This window comes from Drosophila tropicalis, unplaced genomic scaffold (genome assembly GCF_018151085.1).
Source record: "Drosophila tropicalis isolate 14030-0801.00 unplaced genomic scaffold, ASM1815108v1 contig_845, whole genome shotgun sequence".
Lineage (NCBI taxonomy): Eukaryota > Metazoa > Arthropoda > Insecta > Diptera > Drosophilidae > Drosophila > Drosophila tropicalis.
The window spans coordinates 12,348,637-12,364,068 of NW_027173338.1; the positions used below are offsets into that span (position 1 = coordinate 12,348,637).

Sequence of the window (15,432 nt, forward strand, 5' to 3'; positions counted from 1 at the left end):
TCCGTGCGGCTGCCTCTTTTTATTCTAATTAAATTTTTCCTTTCGCCTAGCAAAAAGTATAAAAAAAAAAGCAACAAGAAAAATTACGCAAAATAAATAAATTTACATAAGCTCGTCTCAAGTTGAAAAACACAAAAAAAAAAGAGGGAAAACATAACAGAAAAATGTGTACATAACAATAAATAAAATTGCAATTCTCATTTACTTTTGTTGATTTCCTTTCGGTTGGGTTTGGGGTTTTCAGAAAGGAAGGCGAACCCTTCGTGAAATGAAAAGGTTGAGATCGTCGGATATTTGTTTGTTATTTGAAAGTAATTAAGAAAGTAAAGCCCCTCACGACAAAGAAGTCAAGTAGATTTTGCATACTTACTTCTTTCAAGATGAAACAGAGATTTCTCCTAATGGGTTGTTGAAACATATGATGTTGAAAAATGTACTTAATCCTATAACTATTAGCTCTAGTAACTTTAATAGAGTCCTGTCAAAGGAGAGTCCTGCTTTTGGTCAGTGCACGACCAATCACAATTAGAGAAAACGGTCATGAAATGGGCATTGAGGCTAAAATAACAAAAATGAAAGGAACATTTCTAGTAAATTCAGCAATAAATGGCATAATGAAAGGAATTAATGAATTAGCACAGGCAAAAGATAGAAAAAAAGAGAAAGAGGCAGCGAATAATTGGTAAAGGGAATGAAGCGAGGAACCAACTTATGCAAATGCAAATGAAAATTAATTTAATCCACAGTACGAGTAAATTTTCCATTTTAATTTAATTACATGGACACTGCCTACGTGAGCGACAGCTAACCAAAAACAAAAAAAGACAGAAGAAGAAGCAGAACAAGTACGAACACATCTAGTGGACATTTTCCATTTTCCTTTTTGGTTGATTGTCCTCTGTTCCCTTTTTGTTTAGGATCCTCGGACAATGCGTCCATTTAAAGTAATTTTGGGCAATTATTTTAAGCCGCATTTTGAGTGAAATTATGAAGGTTCTTCTCATAGGAGGAGCTGGTGGGACTACAATGCTACAAAGGCAATTTAATTAAAAAACGGCAAGGACATTGAGAAAAAAGTGACTCCAAACGAAGAAGAAGAAGGAAAGATTCCTGCTTATGGAAATTAAAATGCAATTTTCATTAAAATGGAGATTGCCTCTTGTCTCCATCTTGGTCCAACTCACTGCCTGATTTATTTAATTATATGCCGTCCTTTGCTTTTGTCGTTAATAGCAAAATAAGCCGTGGAAAGCAAATAAAAAAAAAAATAGACAATTCAGTCGCGACTTGCAGATGAATTGTAAGTCAAAATGAAACAAATTAATTAGCAGCAGAGTAATTATTTTGCCGAGTTAATTTTTTTCACTGATTCCTTTGCCAACTTTCTACTAATGCTTTCTAGCTTAACTTACGATCACTATAATCACAGTTGCCTTAAGTTGGGTCTAGTCCTTGCTCAATTGGATAAAGATCGGCATATTGTTTGGATACACCCAGGGCCCAGGATCTGTTTTAATATGACACAAAATTTAATTTGAATTCTACAATATGTGGGTTGTCTGCCCTTTCTGTGTGAAGAGATGAGAGCGAGTACGTTTTCGTCCTACCACCTGCTACTTGTGCATCAAAAATTCAGTAAAACTTCAGGGAACTTGAGGCCAGACAGCGGGCAGGAGGAACAGTTGGGTTGGTAAATGTCGCCACATCATACAAATGGAGGAAATGTAAATATGCCAAACTAATGGTCACTCCCCCAGAGACACAAAGAAAAGGCTAAGAACTAGCCAGTAACTTAACTTTCTCTCACAAAAAGCAAGTTCAAAGTGACTTAAGTGAAATTTCCACCTCGGGCGAAACCCCCCCTCCAGCGGTAGTCTCGTTCTCATGTTTTCCCATGGCTTTCGATGAACATGAGGACAAACATACACACACATAAAAAAAAGGAAAAATTAAATTGATTTTCCCTGGACAGAGTGACCTGGGCTGAAGTTTTCTGGGCTTATGGCAGCTAGCCCTCTGGTTATTTTCGTATCATTCTTTTTGTTCTTACCAAACAACTTCATGAAGAACTCAACTTTGGCAACTTTTGGCTGCCTGCACGGCATATTAAATTCTGTAAGAAAAACCAACAACAGAATAGTTTATTTTACAAGAAATTTCCGTTACAGCATAAAAGTCAATTTGTACCAAAAACTAAGCCTGTCGTTTTTTTTACCCAAAAAGGAACCCTTCGAAACAATCCTCAAGTTTTGCATATACATGACACTTTTTGGTACAGCAATTTCATTTCAATTAAATTATAATTATATCTTCATCACAGAAAAACGAAAAGTAGCAACAAATAAAATAAAACAATTTTAATTTTTACCTTGCAAGAGACAAGCGCAAATCCAAAAGACGGAAAATTTGTTTGACACTTCAAAGTCATTATGAAGAAGATAGCAGTAACCCGTTCAGCCATTCCTATCCATCCGTCCGTTAGTTTGTTCCAGCAGCAATCCGTAGACATTTCTTCATACCACCGCAATGAACCTTTTGCCTAGACATTCAACCTTGTCCCCGTCGCCGCCTTCACTCTCGCCCCATTCAGTTGGCACTTTTGATGTCATTTTCGGCATAAGGCAGCACGAAAAATATCTCTCCTCCCGAACAGAGATGCCTTTGGGGTGAAGATGGTGGCTCCAGATTCAAGATGTCTTTGTCGCGATAGCGTAACGCCTTCTGTAGTCTCCATCGAGAGTGAGCTAAAGTGGGTGGAAATGAGCAAAAGTCTTGCTTTTTCCAGCCAGAATCAAATTTGGAATTAAAATTTTAGCATTGCTCACATAATTTTATGCCTTTCATTATGGTGGCAGGCGTAAGGGTGAAGTTTGTCTGACGAAAAGGTTTAATGATGAGACGACGTTGCCTGACAGTCAAACAAATAAAGATGCGAGACAACGCAAGAAATGAAGGAATGAAGCTGAATGACTACCATAATGATTGGGGTATGGAACCTTTAAATTATGGCGTAATGTTAATAAAGTCTTTTTTAAATATCAAAAACAAAATTGTTTGACTTTCTCTTAGAAGCTGCTTAGGTAAATCCGATTCGATTACACTCTACACCCCCCCGTTCACCTACTAGGAGTAGTTTTCTCCCCAAAAAAGGATAAATTATTGGAAAAAACCCTTTTACTGAGTCCATTTCATTTTAGTCTTTTATAAATTATTTCGCATATAAAGCATATCCTTGTACATATGTGCAAACCTCGTTCTTTCTCTTTTTGCTATCCGATTTTTCTGTTTTGTTTTTTTTGTTTGGGCAATCTGAGTTAAGGATAGCTGTCTGGTCAGTACCATCTCTCCCACTATAGCGTGCGCTCCCCAGCGACATTTTCTGACCAGAGAGAACTGACAGTATTGAAAAATAAGCACCACTCAGCGGTGCACACGTTCTGTAAGTAGACAATGCCGTGAAAGGAGAAGGTGAAAAATAAAAAATGGCGTTCAGTCGAGTGCTCAACCTCAAGATTTATAACAAAAGACAACAAAAAATGAGAGGAAAAAAAAAAACAGAACGAAACTATGTATAGAAGAACAGGAAAACCCTGAAAATGATGGAAATGAAAACCACCCAGAGAAGAGAACCCACACACCTAAACTTAGACTCGGAGAGACAGAGAGAGCATGAGAAACCGCACACGCAACAACGGAAATGGAAAGGATAAAATTAATTTTGTTTTCTTCTTTGCTCTTTTTCTTTCTCGTTCTCAGTTTTTTTCCCCATTTACTTCTATCGCTTCGTTTGGCGAGTCGCGTTTCTCACCTTGGGCCAAAGAGCGCTGAATTAAGGGGAATGGGGAGACGCTATCAAACGCCACAAACACATTTAGTTTTGCGGCGAATTTGTTTTTGCAGCGTTGGCCTTTTCCTCTCTTTCCTTGCCATAAAAATGTGAAAAAAATTCGAAAAAAAAAACTGGGAAACGGCAAGTTAGACACATAGAGAAATGGATATAAAAATATTTTGCTCACCTGTTTCATTCGAATTAAGGTTTACCTTGAAATCTAGCATAAATTCCTCTGCTGTATGGGAAATAATTTGTATAGCATACTTTTTTGGATCACAACTTTACATATGGATGTACTTTCTTATTATAGTATCAGAAATAGAAAAAGGATAAACCTTATAGATGGTTTAAGTGAGTTTGTTCTGAAGAAGACTTTAAAAAATATATATATATTTTTTAATTATTTCGTATAGATCGTACCGTCTACATAGTTTTATATACTAACCAAAGATCTTCTTGCACCTTCCGAACAAACTCCTCAGCTCAGCTTTACCCGACTTAAGACATACATACATATACACATACAATATGTAATTATATACAATATATACCAAATGGAAACTCATGTGCAAGCTTTCGTGTATCGAGTCACGTTTTTTCGGCATAAGAGTGCACGTAGTAAACTTTCTCACACATACCAACTTCTTTCTATCTACTTTATGTAGAACTTTCTGTCTCCCTCTTTCGTTTGTGAGCAGTTTATAATAAATCTACTTTTTTCCGTACAAAATGCTGAAAAACTACCGGAAGCAAAAAAAAAAAAAGAGTAAAAAGTAAACGAAGAACGAAAATAGCAGATTCATACACACATCCCCACATACACACACACACAGAGAGCCAAGCAATGTCCAGTTCAAAAACGAGACTAAAAAAATATAACAAAAATGGGAATCGAGAACCAAGTGAGAGCTGAGCAAAGTCTGTATTAAAACAAAATGCGGGGGGCCGTGAGTTGTTTGGGAAATTGGAAACACTAAAGGCAAACACAATAAAATTGAAATGGTAGTCTTCTTTCATACTCACAGATCGTGTGACAAGTAAAGCTATGAAATATTATTGGGTACAGGCAAAATTAGAAGAAATAGGAAAATTAATAGGTCATTAATACTAAATTGTTAGTTTGCCAAATACACATCAAATACTAGCTAAGTCCTTAAACCTAATCCTATATATGTTAGTTACTTTCCATCCTAAGCTAACGCCATTTTTGTCCTGTGAAAATCGAAAAACTAATGGTTATTGTATTGTGGTTACAAGAATTATGAATTCCGGTCAACCAATCAGCAGCGAGTGTTACGCCCACCATTTACGTACCCCTGTAGGCCATAGGCTGTGGTTATTACATCAAGTTATGTGTATATCATAATCCATAAACTTTCATATACCTCTAACTAAGGATACCCAAAAAATGGTAAAGAAAAACCCCCGAGTCAGTTGGAGGAATACTTCTTGTTGTTGCTGTTGTGGCGGCCAAATTACAACCACAAACACACAGGCTGAAAAGGAAACTCGTCAGCAAACTTCGAGCAGGCCTTAAAAACACACGCACACACATTCACCCACACACAACATGAGCCCACGACGACGACGACGACGTCGACGACTACGATATCAACGCTTAAATCAACAAAGTGGAAAGGAAAACGGGACAGCAGAAGACAAGGGGGGGGCAGGCAGCATTTTATTTTATTTTTTGGGGGTGAAAAACCCAGGGAAAACGCACACACAAGTCACCCCTCGCAGTCTCTCGAAGTCGGTGAATGCCACCCAATTATAACCATATACAGACAGAATCATACACATACATGCACACACAAATATATATGTATGTATAAATAGAATGGGTATGGGTGGAGAATGGGTGAGATGAACACCCCCCACCAAGCAAGCTTTGTTATTGTTTCATTTTTTCCATTTTCCTTTCGATTTTTCTTCTATATGTTGTGTATTTATCTTAGCACACACAGTCACACAAACACGCGAAAGGCAGAGAGAAAGAACGAGAAAGCAACAGACATGCGAGGCAAAGTTACTGCGATACGTGCAACATCATAAAAGGACAAAACAATAACAATAAAAATCATATATACCCTCAACCCATGAATTGTATGGGTAAATACCTATATATGTATTTAGACGCACGTATGTATATGGGGAAATATATACTTATTGGTATATACAAATATATATAGTCATGGCAAGACGTTAAGACGAACATCCAAAGAAGGAGTCAGTCTCCCTTTTCCTTATGTGTTTCATCAGTGGTCAATGCCTTCCTGTGTGCATGTATGTATGTATGTGTGTGTAAATATATAATGGACATAAAAGTATCCTTTATGAAATTCAATTTATGCTAGATAGCTACTGCCTATATTGGCGAGGGTTTCTTGTGACGACAGCCAAAAAGTATGCTACACTAAAGCGTTAGTTATGGACAATTAAAATGCCGAAGACTTAAACCGGATCAGAGTAATTTAATTACCTTGTTAGATCATGTCACGTAATTGCTCTTTGAATATTGTTTCTTATAAAAATTTAAGTATAATGTGATATTTACTGTTTCCACAACATTACTGCCCGAAATTAGATTTTATGCAAGAAGTATATCATTGGAAAGGGATCCAACTTTTCAATCACATCTCGAACGCTTTGCTATTTGGAACACCGCAATTAGACAAACAATATGAGACCCTTCCCATTCCCGTTACCAGCGCCCAGTGGGTTCCTCTGCCTAAGGTCTATCTATAGTATACATCGATTTTTTTTGTTCTTTTGGTCTTTTACGTTTTTGCTACAAATAAAAACACATTAGACGAACTAAAACATCATCCACTTTTAGCCACGGAGCAGCCAGACGCCCAGGGGGTAAGGGGATGTAGAAAAATGTTCCTCCGAAAGTTGAGCTTCTTCCTTTATTGTCCGACCTTCTTTGTTCGTGTGTGTTGGCATGGGGCTGGGCTTGATAAAATGCGTTAAAACGAAAATTAAGCAACACAATTAATGGCCTCGCTTTATCATACAATTTTAATGGCTCAAATAAATTGGCCAAACGAAACTAGCCGACACAAAAAAAATATAAGCAAAAATTGCTAAAATTCGTAACTAAAGCACACACACACAAACAAACAATTCTTATAAGGAAGTTTTAGGGATATGTGAGGGAAAGGTTCTTTATTTATATCATTCAAGTAAGTTCTATCATAGATAGACTCAGATGTTACAGAACCTTAATAAGACCTAATTATTGGCCTTTTCGTGTTAGTTGTATTCTAATTTAAGTAAACATTATTAACTGGTAAAGTAATCTAAAACTTATGCAAAGTCACTTTGGCCAGAGTTTTAACTGAGTATTTTTTTCAGTGTCATTGCCACCTGACCATTTGCCTCTTTGGAGAACCTCAATGACTTAATTAGCAAATGTTGTAAAAACCGAAAAAAGGAAAATGAACACAAAAGTAGCTGCAATCAATAATAGTGGCGCAAGCAAACGCCCAGGAATGCGCGTCATTATGACAATAGCAGGAGCCATTTCAGTCAGGGAAATGCAGAAGAAACTCTGCAAATCTAGGAAAGAAGAATGGGAAAAAGCAGACGAGGGATGGCCATTCCCAGGACAGGTGGGGAAGGAGAGGGAGACAACGCAGCAAAATGTCGCTGCGTTGCAACAAAGTTAAGGAAAATCTTTTTCCTCCTCCACTTCATTTCTACTTGGTTGTTTTTTTTTTGTTGCTCTTTCCCACAATTTTTTTCTGACGTTGGGGCAATTTTTATTTCACAATGTATGTATATGCATGAGTGTGAGTGTATGTGTGTGTGTGTGTGTTTGTGTCGGTGTGTATATTATATTATTGCAACGCGAACCAATAACCATCGAGCGGGCAAGTGGAGAAGCTAAAGCTTCAAAATGCCATTGGCTCGTCCCTCGGACTCAGACTCCGATTTTAAACTCACAGGCACACGGTCCACACGGACACGGGGAATGGACAATGGCTGGGAACGGCGGCGACTGCGGTGACCCGATTCACCTGTCCAGCTCTACCTAAACGTATATACATTCTTTTCTTTGTATTGTGGTTATGATAGCGAAAGGTGCCAGCAAGTCGAGAAAAATTCCAAACCGAACTAACCAAACGAGAGGGAAGCACAAGCATCCCAAGTTCCCTGTTCCTGTTCTTGTCCCTGGCAATATAATTTATTGAAGTTCTGGCATTTTTCAAAATGAAATTCTTTTTAACGATGATTGAACTACGGGTTATACATGTGTGAGTTTGTGTGTGTATTTGTGTGTATCTGAAGGTCCACACGTCCATTGAATGCCGTATTATTGGTCGATTGAAAAGTAAAACATTTTTTATTATCCGCACGTGTGTGCAGCCTCCCCCTTTCGGACATCTCTCCTACCCCCCCCCACACACACACACACACTACACACAATATGCCATTTTATGACTACAAAAGGAATATATGTAAGATACATAAAGGCAAAGAGGAGGATATAGAAAACCAAAATGGAGGTGGAGAAGCACAGAGGTACGCACACACACACATATACATATATATATATGTAGGTTGGTAGTTTGTGTGGGTGACCTACCTGTCGCAGTAAAACTTTTCACATAACTACCCTTAGGTGCGGCTTTTATGATGCCCAGGCCCAGGTCCAGTTTCAGGCCCGACCCACATTCTGCTCCTTCATATTTGATAAGCAAACTTCCTCTTCCCCACCTCTCTCCATCGCTTGCCGCCCATCAATATCCTTGCTCCATCTTCCTGTCTTATTCCTTTTTTTTTCAGTTCACTGTCTCTTTCTAGCTATAAAAATATTTCATTCAATTTTTTTATTTCTGCTTTGGGGGCGAGTGGTCATGCTGGCTCGCTTGCTCGCTCAACTTGGGGCGGTTTCCAGCGATTTATTTTTGCCGAGCAGAAGCCACACGGTTCTTTTTTGCTTTTTGTGGCGGCCACAGGTCGTCGTCGTCATGCTCCTTCAGCTTCATAATTTTCTTCTCTCTCTCACACTTTGTGTCCTTCTGATTTTTTCTCTCTCGCTCACTTGCTTCCTTATGGTATCTCACTCTGGTCGAGCATCTTGGGCATTGGTCAAGCTGGTCTCTTTGATTCGTTCTCGCTCGTTGTTTCGCCATGTTTGTTTGTATTTGTATAACAATGTTGGCCAACAAACCCCACTCTCTTCTCTTCTCTAATTTTGACTCATTTTTTCTTTTCCAATGCTTGAATTCCTCCATGGTCAAATTATTCTTGCGGTTCCACTTTAAATATGATGTCATACATTTATGAATCAAGAAATTGCCATTGGCAAATCTAATAAATCCACAAATAGATGGAAAAATGTAATCTGTGAAATTCATGAACTCACAAAAGTATGCAACAAATAATGAATTTTGATTTAAATCCGGATTAAGTAATATTTATGATTGTAAAAAGACAAAACAAAAAAATCTTCAATACTTTCGGTGCCCTAAACATCTCACACATTTCTGGGTATATGAAAAACAGGATGCGTACATCGGTGGGAGTGAGTGGTGGTGAATGACGCTTCTGTCCGCTTAGTTTGGATGCTGTGGGCTGCTGTCTGGCTGCTAATTTATCGGGATAATTGCCAAATGACCAAATGGGGAGTTTTATTACACCAGCTGTAGAAATGATGACCGGAGCATGGACCACCCCCCATTGACACAGGGTGTGGACCAGGACTACGACTAGGACTAGCATTGAAGACAGACTCATGTGTATTTTTAATTGTAATTCATAAATTACATTATTTACTATTCGGTTGATTGGTGGACGGGTAACAAGGGGTGTCGCATGGGTTAATGATGATGATGACGATGATGTCGCTGCCTGTGGTTGGGCGCAGAAATCGATACACGAAAATGGCGTCTCATAAATGTCACCATACATTGTGAAAATTGAATTTGCCACTTAACGCCGACCCATGGCTTACCTCTCGTAGCGATAGATTCAATTTTATGCTTAAATTCAATTTTGGTTACTTTTTATGCAAAATTATTGCCCTCCATTGCGCCACACCTCCCCAACCCCTTGGAGGGATCAGTGTGTCTGTAATGTGGGGGAAGAACTACCTCTGATGCTGCCGCTACTCTTGTTCAACGAGTTGGAAAACACCCTGGGAATGTGGTGTGGTAGGTAGATGGATGGATATCCCACCCACATCCCCTACACCTCTCAATATGTTTGTATGTAAATTCGTAAACAAATCACTTGCTCACGCGAAATACCCTTAGGGGAATCCTTTCAGTTATCCTTTAGTGATTTTTCAAACACACATTTTTCAGCCGAACAGAAGAAATAAAAAAAAAACGTAAACGAAAAGAAAAGTTTGACGTTTTTCTTATCGGTGGAGTGGGTTCAGGGCGCAGAACTTAGGGAGAAGGCTGTTGGGTGGCGGGGTAAATGGGTAGAGTATCAGATTTCCTCAAGACTCAAACTCGTTTCTTCTTCTCTGCTTGGTTTTTTTTTTATTGTTCATGATGATGAGGACGCTGGGAATGATGCTGAGGATGATGATATGACGACAATGCCAAACTGAGTGCGCCTGGAGGATATTCTTGGTTGACATGTGGATGTCGATGGGAATACTTTATCCTTTAGTTTTTTTTTTCTTTGGCTAATGTGCTTTGCTGCCTGAGGCCTCAAAAAAAGAGCGTGACTTTGACAGATTTTTGTTTTGCAAAAATTTTGTTAGCTTCGCCTGATTATGTTTCTCTGCACAAAAAATCACAAATGTGGGAGGAAATTTATGTTAAGTAGACTTCTACTACCATTCACTTGAATGGTAACCCGAAACCCAAGAGATGTTGTTATGAGGGATATCAGTACAGATTGATTGGGAATTTGACTCATTTACTATAGATTTAATTTCTTGTAAGTTCATTTCTGTAAAGTAGTTTACAATTTTTCCTGGTCTATGCTTAATCATGAAAAAACTGAAATTTGGTCAACGCAATCAAATTCCAGACCAAAACCTAGAAAAGAAAAACTAAAAATTCAGTGGAACCAAAAAATAAAGCAAAATGTAAAGGCGTGTAAAAAGCCGTAGTGAAAAGCTGAATCAATCAACAGACTGAATAACACGCGTATACGCAATGTTGTCCTAGGCCATTTCAAAGTAACAAATGAATACAGGGACAGCGCAAAACAGGGTGAGTGAGATGGGTAGGGGGGATCACTTGTTTCGCACTGCTTGCCAAATACCACAAAATCTATTTCGATTCGCAATCAAAATCGCAAATTCCATTTGTACTATGATGGGTGCTCCGGGTTCAGATTTGGTTCTGTCTCTGCATCTCAACCTGGTCAGCAGTGTGTTTAGGCCGCTTTTCGTTATTGGCAAAAGGTTTCTGTGTGTGTGTACTTTTTGTTGTTGGTGCTCCTGTTGTTGTTGTGTCGATACACGATCCCAATCGTGGGCAACTTGTGCTTGAGTGCTTTCGTTTGTATTTAGTGGTGGACTTAAAAATACAGAAGCATCAGCTTCAGTCCTCGCTAGTGTCGGCAGTCACCCATCACCCATCATCCACAAAGGCCACAAACGCATTCTGTGTCTGTGTGTGGGTGCCGTACGCTAGGCACGTTAAGTCCCCATGTCCATGTTCTATTCAGTTTTGCAGCTGCCATGTGTTTTTCCGGCAATTTTCGGCGGAGCAATGAAATGCATTCAGATTCGACAAAGAGAAATCTCGTATTGGGGCACGGCTTTTTCTCGGAGCCAAATTTAGTCATTGTCCGCTATCACAGAAAAAAAAAAGAAAAAAAGATAAATCCGTGTGCCTACTCCACCCTTCTTTTGCCTACACCCTCAGCGATTCCAACAATTGAAAGTGGAGCTTTGCTTTTGGGTTTCGTGGTGAAAGCGTAACCGCAGAGGTAGGGGAAATCCACGTTGGGTTCTGATCATCAAGGCAATAGTGTAGTCCTTGCCGTGAAAATATTTTTGCACTTTCAGTACCTCTCAACCCTACCTACCATCTCAGCATCAAGCAATTGACGTATAGTCCTTTGTGTATCAAAATCGCGAGTTTAGTTGCCTGTGTATAAATAAGACCACACCAATTTATTGCATATTTAATTATTAAACAAATCTAAATGAGTCTAAAATAGTATTCTAAAATGACATAAACAAATGTGTCCCTGATTTAATTTATCCAATGAACACACTAGAAAAGGCCATGTCCAAGGAAATTTCCAAAAAGTAACCGCCAAATAATGGAGAAAACAATTGAATTTCAATATATGTATGTGAAAACTATCGATAGGAGCTCCCAGCTTGTTCGATGTTCGGCTCATTTGCTCAAAGTTCGACCCATTTTTTCTATGTTCCACTCATTTTCTCTATGTTCCACTCACTTGTTTGATGTTCGACTCATTTGCTCGATATTTGACTTGGGTAGGGTATCGTGGGATAGTTTGATCATTAAAAGCATTTTGTAAAAGTTATGAAAATTGTTTTGAAGTCCCATTAAATAGGCGCATAGGAAGACTAAAATTATATTGATCTGCAAATACGTACAAGCCTACTTACTAAAATTGTTAATTCTAGCTATCGAAGTTTCCTTGGTAAACACCAAACTTTACATTGTCGGCCGTAAGTCTCTGTGTGCGGGATTTGCTTATAAAACCATTTAGATTTCCTAGCAGAATATAAGTCTTCCTTCAAGAGTGACCTGACTTTTGTCATCGAACGAAAAATGATTTTCACATCGGTAACCAAGCCAATGGGTATTTATAAGTCGACTAACCTTATTAATTTTTCGATCATTTTTCATATTCCGATAACAGGCCAAAACAATCGATTTTCAAGTTACTAGACAACCACCACTAGAATTGTTTTGTTTACAAAAAACGTAAACAAACACATTGCTTGTACCTTTCATAATGACGGCGATGTGCAGAATTAGCAGGTGTCCAAGCGAATCCTTGGTGTCTATGTCTATATTCCTGGAGCAACGGGAAAACGAATGAGGTCAACCAGGACCTGGCCTTCATCATTAAGGATTGCCTCAAAAGATTTGACCACAATGGGAAGAGTGGGCCAAATCTACAAAAAAGTTATGAACATTTCTGTCAAAAGGACGTACCAAATCTGGAGCAGAATGAGATCATCAAGGACGAGTATATCGTACAGGAGCAGCAATATGCAGGTCCCAGCGAGCTAAGGGGCAATGTGGCCCAAATTTCACTCAATTGTCCACATATTGAAACTCCTTATTAAAACAACTTAAAAGAAAACGAATGCGAACATTTTGCAATTATTTGAATCCATAAGCTAAAGTAACCTTTCCCTACAAAGAAAAGGTGTTTAAAAATGTAATAATAGTAGAAATGTCCTTGTAAATGTTTAAACTTTAAATCATGCTAATTTCTGCTCATAGATTAATGCATACTTAAATGCATTAGATAGCTTCAAAGTTCAACCAAATCCCATCCTTCAGCATGGCCATAAAATAAGTATTATGTAAGGCATTATCCTTGCGGGTCTTTGGATTAACTTTTATGTTGAAATTCTGTAAAATTTCCACCAATGCTGCCTTCACTTGTGTCAATGCAAAACGCATACCTTTTAAATGAAACAGCAAAATAAATGACAATGTAATTAATTAAATTGTGGATGAATTTCTTACCAGGACAAACTCTCGGCCCGTCACCAAAACCAAAGTAGACACCTTGATCTTTGTACTTGCGGACACCCCCGTTAATGTCCAAAAAACGCTCGGGCTTGAATTCTTCAGGGTCATCATAGTACTCTGGGTCATAGTGTAACGAACGAACTGGAATAATCACAACATCACCAGGTTCCACACGTACCCGGACACCATTTTTATTGACGAACTCATAGGTTTTGGTTACTATTTTACGGGCAGATAGAAGAGGGGGAAATAGGCGAAGGGTTTCTGGAAGTTTAAAAGAAATCGGATTAATACATGGCCAAACGAATGCTTTGATATGGAAATTAACCATTTATACAAGCATCTAGAAGGGGCAGTGCACTTAGTTGTTCAAACGTCAAATTATTCTTTCCTATTTCATCTCGAAGATTCTGTTGTTTCTCGGGATAACGTCCCAAGAGCAGCAGTGCGTGAGATAATACTAGAGCCGTTGTCTCAAACCCGTCAGTTAGAAATGTCATCGTATGCGTAGTCACTTCTAAAGTATTCAAACCCTTCTTATCCTGCAAGTGCAGCATATAATTAAGGAAATCAGGACGATCTTCTAACGTTGGATCCTGACGACGCAGATCAAGGCATCGCTGCATCAAGTCGAAAAAGAATTTCTCAACTTCTCTGACAAACAGTTTGACATTATAGAATTTTCTTATCGATGGCCAAAGATTGGCGACCATCGCAAAATAATATAAGGCTGAAGACTGCTCAAAGACACGTTTGGTCATAGACATCAAAGGAGTGGGATTATCGGTGAAACTTTTGGCGCTAATCCCCAGGACACAACTGGCCACCACCTCGGTGGTGTAGCAGAGGCACACATCCTTGCCATTTAAGCCATCCGATGAGGTAATGCGTTGTTGGCGCCTAATATAATCCACAAACTGACGGCATACGTTTTGCGTTACAGGATACACAGCACTGACCTGCACGGAAAGAGATTTCCTTGGGAATGAGAAAAACATATGTCGTATGAATCTTACTCTGTTGGCACTTAGTCCAGGTGTAATCTCGGCTCGCCTCTCCTTCCAATCGTCGCCCGTTAATACAAAAGGATTGTTTCCCAAAATGGTATCCACATTTTTGTTGACCTTTATGGCACATTTTTATCCTCTGTTTGTTTAATTTTGTCAAAACTACTTACAGATTTGGAAGTTTCATTATCGTGAAAGCTACGGAAATCCGAGACAAATATTTTATGAGCATATTCAGGACTTGTGATGAGCAGCTGCGGCACTCGAGTATTTATGACACCCACAATATTCTCGGTGGCCTTATATTTCCTGCAATAAAAGTGCACCTCTTCAACATAGAAAATTAATTTGCCCTTCAACTTTTCATACGTACTGATAAATATCATCGATGTCGTATGCATAGTTTCTTTTTTTGTTGAACTTGCTGGGGAAGCTGCCCACAAAGGGTCGGGATTCTGCAGTTTTGATGCCACGACTTTTCCAGTAGTTGAAATTCCAAATAAGGAATGCATAGATCACGGTTACCGGTAAACCAAAAGCAAATAAAACAATAACAATTGTATACATTTTTGAGTAAAATCTGATGCGTTCTCTAAGACAAACAAACTCGAACTGAAAATAAGCCCAGTAGCAACTGCGCAGTTGTTATCAATTGAATAGTTTACAGCTGCCTGTTAAATCAATAAAACTACAACACCAACATAGTGTATCGTTCGGCGAGACTCAGAGATTCTTGTCGAAGCTTAAATACCCTCTAAAAATGTTTGTAGCAAAGATGTATATCTCTCCAATTGTAATTGGATTCTTAATTATAATTTTCGTATTTTTGTTCATCGTCAACAATAGAAACACGACCGCTGCATCTATCAAAGACAAATTGTTATATTGTTCTAGCCTATCACCAAAAACTCAATATTTGAAACTG

General features: G+C 38.6%; 1 protein-coding gene and 1 long non-coding RNA gene across 3 annotated transcripts; one reads left to right on the forward strand and one right to left on the reverse strand.

The window, feature by feature from the left end:
- Positions 1–5,764: 5,764 nt before the first annotated feature.
- LOC137581399 (uncharacterized) lies at positions 5,765–6,655 on the forward strand. Of its 2 annotated transcripts, none has more exons than XR_011033133.1 (2): positions 5,765–6,122; positions 6,190–6,655. It is a non-coding gene; the product is annotated as an uncharacterized lncRNA (long non-coding RNA). The 2 variants fall into 2 exon arrangements; XR_011033134.1 differs by having other exon boundaries at positions 5,765–6,118.
- Positions 6,656–13,106: 6,451 nt separating this feature from the next.
- LOC137581359 (probable cytochrome P450 28d1) lies at positions 13,107–15,122 on the reverse strand. Its single transcript, XM_068295588.1, has 6 exons — positions 14,881–15,122; positions 14,678–14,816; positions 14,517–14,624; positions 13,829–14,459; positions 13,495–13,764; positions 13,107–13,430 (listed from the first exon to the last, which is right to left on the reverse strand). Exons 1-6 carry the CDS (start codon positions 15,072–15,074, stop codon positions 13,267–13,269), a joined length of 1,506 nt encoding a protein of 501 aa, XP_068151689.1. The 5' UTR covers positions 15,075–15,122; the 3' UTR covers positions 13,107–13,266.
- Positions 15,123–15,432: the final 310 nt, after the last annotated feature.